Source organism: Haemaphysalis longicornis, unplaced genomic scaffold, assembly GCF_048455015.1.
Source record: "Haemaphysalis longicornis isolate Haplotype H1 unplaced genomic scaffold, Haemaphysalis longicornis Haplotype H1 scaffold_12, whole genome shotgun sequence".
In the NCBI taxonomy this organism is placed as follows: domain Eukaryota; kingdom Metazoa; phylum Arthropoda; class Arachnida; order Ixodida; family Ixodidae; genus Haemaphysalis; species Haemaphysalis longicornis.
The window spans coordinates 61,009,014-61,019,792 of NW_027526225.1; the positions used below are offsets into that span (position 1 = coordinate 61,009,014).

At 50.2% G+C, this 10,779-nt stretch overlaps 1 protein-coding gene across 1 annotated transcript in view; it reads right to left on the minus strand.

Annotated features, from left to right (window-relative positions):
• LOC144162733 (tyrosine-protein kinase transmembrane receptor Ror-like) overlaps nucleotides 1-7,260 on the minus strand; it is a 288,345-nt gene extending 281,085 nt beyond the window's left edge. The window contains exon 1 of the mRNA XM_077693373.1: nucleotides 5,397-7,260. Within this exon, the coding sequence (XP_077549499.1) occupies nucleotides 5,397-5,568 (172 nt within the window). The 5' untranslated portion in view covers nucleotides 5,569-7,260. The remainder of the gene's footprint in view (nucleotides 1-5,396) is intronic.
• Nucleotides 7,261-10,779: the final 3,519 nt, after the last annotated feature.

The following is a 10,779-nucleotide window of genomic DNA, read 5'->3' on the forward strand; positions in this document are numbered from 1 at the left end:
TATCCCAAATAAGCAATGTTGTATAAAAAATTTTCGATTCATAAATGTGTCTTCCCGCTCAAGCCCGAATTTCTATACCTGGAAATTTCTGCAAAACGCTCTTGTTTGCTATTTTGTTACATTATATAAAATGTTTCGGCAGCCCCTGGGCAGCCCAGAAATCCCATTTTTGAAATGTCGGCGGGTGGTATCGCTACACAAGTGCTGTAATAAACACTCACTCGCGTGGGTAATTATTGCCCTTCATCCCTAACAAGCATCCTCTGTAAAATCCGTTAACATGGCCTCCTCACTCACACTGAAAATTTTCTTCGATTGATTTGTTTCCCCAGTGCTCAAAAAGGCGTCCTGGAAACATTTTCGCGCGAGACATAAGCTTTTACATTTTTCTTACAACTTCTCAAGTTTCGGCCGGCGCTTATGCGGGGACTGCGCATTTATGTAACTCACCAAGCTGCGTTTGGTAAAACAATTTACATCTAAAATTCCCCCTGGACATGCAAGTCGCTGCTTCACTTTGATTTAGGCGGCAACAAACGCCGCCATCTGAGGTCTTAGTCTCCAATCTTATTCTCCTTAGTCCTTGAATACCCCCGGTACCTCTCGGAGTCTGCATATAATGTCCACAAACTGGGCAGCATTCGCTCTTTGAGCGCCCAACTGAAGTCATGAGCTTAGCTTAGAGCATTGTGTTTGTAGGGGAACACAGCGGCGTTATGTGTACGGCATGCTGCTTTCAGCGCCTCTATACGAGCGCCAGGAGTGTGCAAAGTTTATGCCCCAAGTTCATCCATATCGAACAACAGTGAAATCGATTGATTGATTTATTGTGGGGTTTAACGCGCCGACGCAACGCAGGCGATGAGGCGCGCCGTAGTGGAGAGCTCCGGATTAATTTTGACCACCTGGGGATCTTTATCCTGCGCCGAAATCTCGTACACAGGGGCGTTTTTGCTTTTCGCCTCCATCAGAAAAGCGGCCGCCGCGGCCGGGAATCGAACCCGCGACCTCGTGCTCAGCAGCGCAACGCCTTAGCCACTGAGCCACCGCGGCGGGTTGAGCAGTGAACAGTGAAATCAGCGAGTATACAGGCCGCGTTAGACTTGTGTGACTTCACCGGTACCCATGAACGAGAACGTAGTATAGCTGGCATACAGAGTTAATGCAGCTAAATAAATTCTGCGCCATTGCAAGGAATCTGCTCTTCGTGACCATCCCTGAAAAGCTCGTAAGAACGCCAAGCGCGAGCGGCTAAGCTCGAACTGATGATCTGGGGCCAGTTTTACAGCCTTTCGTGCGGGCGTGCGCTCAAGGGTAAATACGAGAGCATGTTTCCACAGCGGTCGGTGCGAGCGTGAACAAGCACAGAGCTAACATGCGAACGCAGACGAGCCCGCGCTGCATGCCGTAATAGCGCAATTACGCTAGCGGCCGAGCAGACGGAAGATAGGGTGTGATGGGGCCGGTACGCTTAGGAGATAATCGGCAGATCCGGAGAGAGAATGCGTAAACCTGAACTCCATACCGAGGCGCATGCGCGTGCACATACCACGGTTCAGCCGCACTTGAGCGCGTACTATCGGCGATCAAACTGACGCTGTTTCAGTCACCATGAACCATCTGCAGTACCCGGCTCGCGGAGCGTCTGCTGCGCGTTTGGAGGGAACGGCACGCTAAACGACCGCAGGCGGTTCAAGTTATTCCGCACTCTTTCACTGCGGTGTTCCCCATAACCGCAGTGTTAGATTGTCGTCGGTGTATACGAAGAGGCGCCATCGAATGGCTGCCCTAGTACTAGACAAAATCTGCGCGTAGTCGATCATGACCATAGTTTCTTACAGGTTTATGTATTTTCACACATTTATGAAACGGCTGGCAGATTTCGAATGCGTATGTTCGAAATGCTTTGCTGCCACTGAAGCCGACGCACTACTCACTCCAGTCTGCGCCGTAATGAATGGAAACGCGGCGCCGCCGAGATAAATGTCGCCGAAGGCTCTCACCCGTTCAGATTGAAGAATAGGCGCGGTGATTCTATATATGTACACCCGGCGGTGACGAAAAGATCACGGGCCATCTTCACTAACGTGAAACCTACGAAGGGGCGAAGCATGCAGTGTGTAAGTGTGTTCTTGGCGCCTTGGCGTTTTTGCCAACGGAGATGAAACCATTGGGGGGTAGAGGTATACAGCTTTGCTGTAGAAGACTCGTGTCTTTGAAGCAAGAAGCGTTCTAGCGCGAGGCTTAAACGAATGTCCCGGTGTGTTTTAGTACGTGTCACGAAGCTCTCTAGGCGAGGCGTAAACGAGTGTCCCGGTGTTTTTTAGTACGCGTTACGTTCTAGCGCGTGGCGTAAACGAGTGTTGCGGTGTTTGAGTACCGTGACTACATGAGACGACGCTTACAACGTCGATGTGAGACACCAACAGCCCGAGCCCTTGAGGAGCTTCGCCCCTTAAAAAAGAGCGCTGTTAATGTATTCCCCACAGTCGAAACAAAACAGATCGTAAATCTACTCATGTGTCGGGCACGCCGCAGACAAAGCGGTAGGTATACCAAACGCGCACGCGCAAAAAAAAAAAAAAAGAAAAAGTTGATGTTGTAGAAACACAGCCAAACTGATTTCACTTCATGGAGGAAACGAAAGCGTCTATTTTCTCCATGTTTCACGTGTGCTCCGTGAAAGAACAACGAGCTCTTACAGCCCCAAATGCAGTCAGTGTCGATCCGGCCGAGCGTAGGTGCAAAAACCTCGGTCATTGCCCGGTGTTCTTGTCCCAAGCCGTATTACTACTACACGCGTACATACGAGATTGCCTCGCCAAGTTACCGCGCACATACGCGGCGGCACTTAAGCTCGCGTGTTTAATTGCTGCGTGTGCCTGCGGGCTCCCCTTATTTCCTCCGTCCGTGCGAAGGAACGGCCTTTCGCGGCGAAACGACACTGCTGCAGCCGCTGCAGCTGCGGTGCTTCCGACAGATCTACAGGCCTGACGCGGCGCCCGCGCGTTTGGCCGTAAAAGTGGATCAGAGCCGTCTTCTTTCGGCGTGCCGCATGCTCGGAGTTTATTATAGAGGCGAGGGTTGTACGCTGGCTGCTTTTTATGCGCGTCCTTCCCACAATACGTGCCAGCTTTGTTTGTTCTCGAGTTTGTTCTTCTACGTTTGCACACCTGCACGAGGTCGAGGTTAAGAATCTGGGGGAGCTATGACCTGCTACAAACCGTCACTGTGGCGTTCCTGAACTTTCATCGGCGTAATAGGTTTGGGTTTAAACAAGCGGCGGTGAAAGTAAAACTAATGTTATGGAAGGGTCTATTGAAGTAATGTGTTGCTGGCCAACGAAGCTGGTAATGCGATTCTGTGGCGCGGGTGTTTCAGCCTCTTTTCGCCCACAAGAGCTGCCTTCTGCACCTACTACTGCTTCATGGCCCTGCAGTGATATCATGCATGGTTTAAATGTTGACGCCACTCCTGCAGTTGAAATATTCCATCAACTTACGGGCACTACTCAAGCCAGTGATCTTGTAACGTGGCCCCTTTATCGCTCCAATCCAATAGTATGCCGTCACGTGATGGACAGCGCCATGTTCCTTACGGACGCCGGGACGTCGGCATGTGAATTACACCGCTGTTTACATTGCTAGCTCTCGCTATAAACTTGGCTTGCTTCTATTGCACGTATATCTTCTTGGCCGACCCATAAAAGCCTATGTGCAATCTCAATGTTGGCAGACTGATCACTAAGACGGCCCACATAGCATGGAGCATAACCACCTACGGGGATTGGCCAAGGAGACTTCAGTTTAGTCCTAAAATGATGGCAGTCGTTAACACTTGGGTGCCTGCCTTTTTGCATTTTTTGCATTTTATTTTCACGGCCACGCTAGGCCCGACGATGCTGTTATCGGGAGAAGGGACACCCCACATATGAGCACTAACTACAATCTTCCTGCGAGTGAGCAGCCCCCCCCCCCTCCCCGCTTATAACGAATCTTTTTATACGAATCTTGTTATACGAATCCTTCCTCTATTTGTAGTTTTTTTTTGCGGTTCCAACTGCTGAGCAGAGACAGCCAATCACCGGTTTTTACGAAGCACTGCTTATAACGAAGTCGATGTCCTGTCCCGTGCACTTTGTTATAACGGTGGTTTACAGTAGTTGTAAAGTAAAACCCGTGCAGTTGGAAACTTAGCGTAAAAGTAATGCACTAAAACTGCTTTGTTGTGCCAGTTAATCGTTCCTTAATCTGTTGGCCGAGACGTAAGTCCACCTGCGGGTTCCAGAGCCCTTGTATGTGACGTATATGAGTCATGGAGCGAAATTCCCGCATCACAAGATGCTTTCTGCCGGCTTTATTTGCGCTGTACAAACCGTTGAGCTACATGTGCAAATTGTGGCTGAATCACAGTATTTGAAAGGAACCGTGGCTTTCGACTCAGCGCCATCCTCTTTTCTTTCGAGAAGCTGATATCGTTCCAGTTTGCCCGGGAAGAGACGTGTCTTCTTGTAGAGGGAAGCGGCTAAAGTCTCTAAGTCACCGGTCTTCCACTTGTAAGACCAGATTTAAAGCCAACAGGGCGTTCATCTAGTATCTGCCCCTTCTCTAACTCTACAGCACCGCTGAGTACAAGACAGACGACGACGAGCTTGAACTTCGACCATGGCGCTCAATTCATATAGCACGCCTTTCGTGAGAGACCGTTCTGTTCTCTCCCGGCCATGTCGTACAAGACAAATCGCACACTATCAATCAGCGTTCGCGCTTCTTTACGACCCTCAGCTTCCCACCGACAGATCTAATCTCCGCGGTCGTACCCTGGGATACATGCGTCCGATCACGAGGTCGCATCTCCATAAAACGCTACGGGTGGCGGGAAATCTCGTATTCAGCTGGCGTACACGCCTGATCCCATGGTTCTTCAAGCTTAGGAGTCCGCGATGCGGAATCGCCAATCAGATAGCTACGTGTTAGACCGGCTCTTCCCCTCCCCCTTCCCTTTGAAGTCGGAGTCATGCTCCCCGGCTCGCTTTCCCATAAAGACCGGCGACAACATCGGTGTATCGATTCGTGTTCGATATTATCCAGAGTATATGATTTACAGGTTTACACGGTCCCACTTAGCGCGAACGGCTACTTCAAAAAGACCGCGCTCGCGCGAGCGGAAGGTGACCAGAATGCCAATCCGCCCTGCGCGCGCGTATACAGCGCTGTTCCTCGAGGCTACGCACGCACGCAAGGCTAAAAGAAGCAAGTAAACAGCGTGAGAACGAACAAAAAGCCGGTTACGAGCTACGCGCGTAACAACCCTCGCCTCGCCGTTAAAGTGTGCCTTTTTTTTTTTTTATTTCTTCGCGCCCTTTTTGGTTGTGAGGGCCGTCGTGACCCGCTTACCTTTTCGGTCGGTCGTCTGCTGGCCTCGGCGGTGCAGACGACCCGATTCGGCGCGCTGCAACGGGCACGCCAGCAGGAGAATCAATAGTATCCAGAGGAACACCGGACGCCTCCGCTGCCACATGGTCATCGTACTACAACACGTGTTGTCACCGCTCATCGCGACACACATCCCGCTTTCTTCTCAAGATCCAGTTAGGACGGCGGCGTCATGTCGCGTGTCGACGACCGCAGCAGATTTTGGCCGAGCAGACGACATCCATCTATCTGTCTTTTCTTCTCTTGTAGCAGACGACAGTTACCGAATCGAGCAGACGGCGTGGGGTGATTTCCGTTGTCTGCGTCGTCTACTAACACGAAGTGCAGATTCAGCGAAGGTAGTCGACTCAAAAGAAGGCGTAGTGTGGAAGATTCAGCTAGGTCACGTATACGGGTGGTTTTTGAGCGATGATTTGATGTACGGCACACTTTCGCTTGGCGTACGTGTACGTTCCCAGAAGCGAGCAACGAACGGTAGGTTCCAGGCAGCTAGCTCATGGCGGATGTAGCACTTCGTTTCCAGAAGCTTACACGACAGAAATGCTGGAGCGAAGAGGGACAGGCAATTTGGATTCGTAGAGGAGCTGAGTCTTCCCGGCGGTACACTCTTGTCACTTGAGACGTCGCAAGACAGAAGTCGGCCAAGGCTCGCCCCTAGCGCAGCGAGGACGACCGCGTGCCGTCATCAATCACTTCGGGACGTCAGGCGGGAACGCGTCGCGCGCTGGGATAGCCGCCGCGCACTTTTCTTCTCTATCGCCAGCAGCGCGCAAGACAAAGCCGGCGAGCCTTTCGCTTGGGTGGCTCCACGTTCCGTCTACGGCCTAAAGTTGCGGCGTCAGCGCCGACGGTGCATGGACCGCTTGCTCTCTGTCAAGAAGACACCAGCGCTGCTCAGAGGGCGACCAAGCGGAAAGAAGACCACACACAACGGAAGTTTCGTTGACGAGGAGTCGGTGGTTGGTTTTCGGAGTTTCGTAACTTGCGCGCGTTCGCCAAACGAGGCTGCTCGTGGGGGCTATGCACCCGGTATTCCTAATAGCGATGAATGATGCACGAATGAAACTTTTGCCTGCAGGAACTCGGCGTTAATTCTTGCCGGACAGCTCAAATCCACGGTAGTTGTGCGGTGCGTACACCACTGATCAAACGCACGTCCCCGTCTCACTGAACCCTGGTACAAAAGGTAACACGTGAACGTTTATCCGTTGATGACGATGTCGATAAGGTTGAAACCACCGCTTCGTTGGGGTTACACGATTCAGTTATCCATTGATTATATATAAAAAAAAAAACACACATCAACAGCCGCACTCCGGTCACTTGAGGTGTTCACAACACACAGGAGATATCGCACAGAGAACCCGTTCCACAAGTACCGCAGGTGTACAGCTGGGCGTTCTCGCGGACAGCTGAGAGCCCGCCCACAAGACAAACGCTGATAACGGAGGAGTGAACGAACGACAGGTAGGCACACACACACAAACAAGCAGCCGGCAAAAACAGCCTCGCAGAAGCACAAATATCCGGGGCGCTAGCAGCCGCTATGCGGTCACAGGGAGAGCCTTGACAAGTGGAGATCTTCTGACGTGATACACGCAAGGCGACGACGGCTCGCCAAGCACGCGAAACTCGATTGTGCCAAAGGACGCGCCGACGCCGCCCAAGGCAGCGGCAGCAAAAACCACGCGCACCTTCGACCGACCGGGCAGGCAGGCGCGCCGAACGACTCCCGACCCGTTCGCGTGGCGCTCTGCTCGCCGACTCCGAACGATCCACGAGTTTCGGGGGGGCTGCAGCCGGCCGCTATTTGGTCTGCCGCCGGGCCCGCAGGCGCGCCTCGCTCCGTCCGCCACGCGCGCGCCTATTTCCGCGTGCTGCTGAACGGTGGCGCCCCCTCTCTGAGCGGGGACCAACGGGGGCGAGTCTATTCGGCGGTACTTAGGTGAGGTCGGCACCTGGACAGGTAGGGAGGACGAAGATGGGTTTCTTTGGGCTCCACTGTACAGTCGCGAGCAAATGTGAGTGGAACGCGGTGTTCTTGAAAGACGGTAGTCTTTCCTGGGCTACTTAAAAATATCTGTCTGTCTGTCTGTGCCTTGGATTAGCTAAGAGTGTTTCTGGTTGGCTGGCTCAGTACTGGGTTGCAGACGCACTGGGATTTTTATTACGGGTTATGGCCGGTCCAAGTCCCTTTGGAGTGACATCGCAGCGAAGTTTGTTATGAGATAGTACTTCAACTCACCTTACGTATGCAACGTATTTTTAGGAATTCTAGTTCTGGCAAAAATAAAGACCTTTAAGAAAAATATCCAACCGAAGAAAACATAATAGATAACGACTCCAATTAAAAGTGCCGGTTTCTGACCACGTTGGGCGCCAAGTGTTCGGAGTTTCCATATGGTACGAATGGATTATACGTTACGTGGTAAACATTTGTAGTGCTTGAATACCTATACATTCAGTGCATCACTGCGAGGTATATTGCAACCTTTACGAAAACAACTTTGAAGACGATTTTTCGTATAATATAAGAGATCTTAGGCGCAGGATTGGAGGGGACTGCCGGCTGTAATATTCGAAATGATGTCTAACCTCCTTTCAGAATCAGGTGAAGCTCACCCAGAGCGGTGTCACTGCTTCAAGACACTTAAAACGGTAAAACGTCCGCTAAATGTTATCTAGGGTAGTTACGGCTATCAGTGTAGTTAAAAAGTGACCAGTTATTAAAATAGCTGCAACCATCAGGCACAGCCAGGATTTAATTACTGGAGGGGAAGTTTCATTCCTACACCCGAATCTGTAAGCGTTTCGGTGGGAGGGGGAGATTCATCCTCCCCCATCCAACAGTCTACGCCATTGGCTTAAAAAAATAAATTACGGCTTAGAAAGTTTGTAAGGAATAATCCCTGGATCCCGCATCTCTATCAATCCCACTAATCTTCGGCCTGAGCTTGCAATTCCTTGCTCCAAAACCTGATGAGTGGCTGAAGTGCATGCTCTTACCGCACAAAATAAACGACAAGCACGTTTCAACGACGCAAAGAAGGGGTAAGCCGGATTAATCTTGACCAAACCAGTTTTTCTTTCCCCGCACGAGAAATGTGGCCTCGCAGACAAACGACGTTTTGTTTCTTTCAGATTTCGTATTTCAAACTCTACTATTAAACTGCGCACAGGAGAGCAAAGAGAAACGAAAATGAAACCCACAACACTGGTATCTGCGTGGTATTACCAGCGTGGCACACGGGAGAGGAATTAAACAGTTTAAATGGATGGGTTTCTAGAAAAGCAATAGCTATATAAAAAAAGAAACGAAAGCCACGAGTGAAAGAACGACAAACGTGAAATACCAAGGGGAAAAGCGGGTCTCGTGTAATCGGATTAACTCGATAAATAAGCAAGCGCAAACCCTTTGCTGCTTTCCCTGCGTATGCAAATCGGGTGCATAGGAGTCGCGTGTGCACGCCGTATGCAAATCGCCGACACGCGCGGACATTTCGACTGTCGTCGTCCCGTAAACGTAAACATATGCGTGCGCACCAAGAAGTGTGCCCAGCACGTCGCATACCAACTTGCTGTTATTTCCGTATTTTGTTTCTGGCAGAATCTTTGGCAGCCTTCCAAACGCTCTTTTTTCCATCCTGGTTGTATGTGGAGAGACGGACAGTGTGAGCTAGAGAGATTGTCGTTGCCATCATCGTCGTCGTCGTCGTCTATCATCATCACCATCACCACCACCACCATTATCATTACCACAACCATCATCATCATCATAACCGACCTGTCTACGCCCACAGCAGGGCAAAGACCTCTTCCATAGATCTCCAATTATCCCGGTTCTGTGCTAACTGCGACCAGTTTATCCCCGCAAACTTTTTGATCTGATCTGCTCACCTAACTTTCTACCGCCCCCTGCCACACTTGCCTTCTCTAGGGATCAACTCTGTTACCCTCAATGACCAACGGTTATCATGCCTTCGCATTACATGCCCTGCCCACACCAATTTCTTTTTCGTAATTTCCACTAATATTTCCTTAACACGCGTTTCTTCCCTGACCCACTCCGCTCTCCTCTTGTCCTTTAATGTTACACCTATCATCTTCCGTTCCATTTCTCGCTGAGTCGTCCTCAATTTAAGTTGAACCCTCTTAGTGAGCCTCCAAGTTTCTGCCCCGTGTAGGTGAGTACCGGTAAGATGCAGCTGTCATACACTTTCTTCTACAGGGACAATGGTAGGCTGCCATTCATTATCTGAGAGTGCCTGCCAAATGCACCCCACCCCATTCTTATCCTTCGAATTATCTCTGCCTCATGAGGCAGAGGTAGTTAGAGAGAGCGTAGCTACACTGTAACTAACAACGGCGATTCACGAAGCTAGTTAAACGCCAGTTTGGTTGAATGGGCGTTATTGAAATTTCGGTTTTATGGATTATTTGTCCAGGAGAGGTAATTGGCAAAGAGAGAATGCTTTATTTGGACCGAATAGATCAACGCAGCACAAGGCTGGGCTTGGTTCTTCATATTGTCGGTGAAGATAAAGTAAGGACTGAGTGTTCATGAAGTTAAATTGAAATGGTTTGCAGGCACACAGAATCGTGCCAGATTTGTGCTACTGATATCCGCATCAGGGCCATTGAAATACGTCAACATTCGATTTGTGCTGCTCTCCTGATCGTGGAACTGGGCCTCATCACAATGCGAAAGACAAAATTTCTTTGAGCGCACTGTAATGTCGAGCACCGAATTCGCGGGAGCCGGTGACCTACACGTTGTTCGTAAGGCCGACAAGATGTCGCACACCAACCATTTGTGGTGCATGATGACTGAATCGTCGTTTAAAATATATTTTCCTCCCCCCTCCCCTCCCCCAGGGATCCCTTTACCGTTAATTCAGCCAACTCAAAATTTTTACAGTAGCGACATTAGTGCATTCGCAGCTGGCTGGCCTTCTTAAGATCCTTGTTTGATTCCGAGCAGTTACTGCCCAATTTTCGATAACTTGTTGCATTTTTCCTCACGTAATTCAAATGTATTTCTCCTAAGCAAACACGGTAGAGGAGCTGGCATATATAAGCTTGTGAAAGTACCACTACATTGAGCGCAACCGGGAGAATCCCCGTCGCTTTCTTTAAATTAAGGGGATAGTTCTGTCGATGGTACACTCGTAGCGCGTATTAGCGGTAATATCACCAACATGGTTGCTTTCGGCATTTGGGCAATTGGTTCATTTGAGTAACTGACGTCTTTTCTCTTGCCCCGGGCCCTTCTTTTTGAATTGCGCTCCCATTATGTTTTCTACGGAATAAAGATATAAAAAATACACCGCGCATTGCCCTGAAG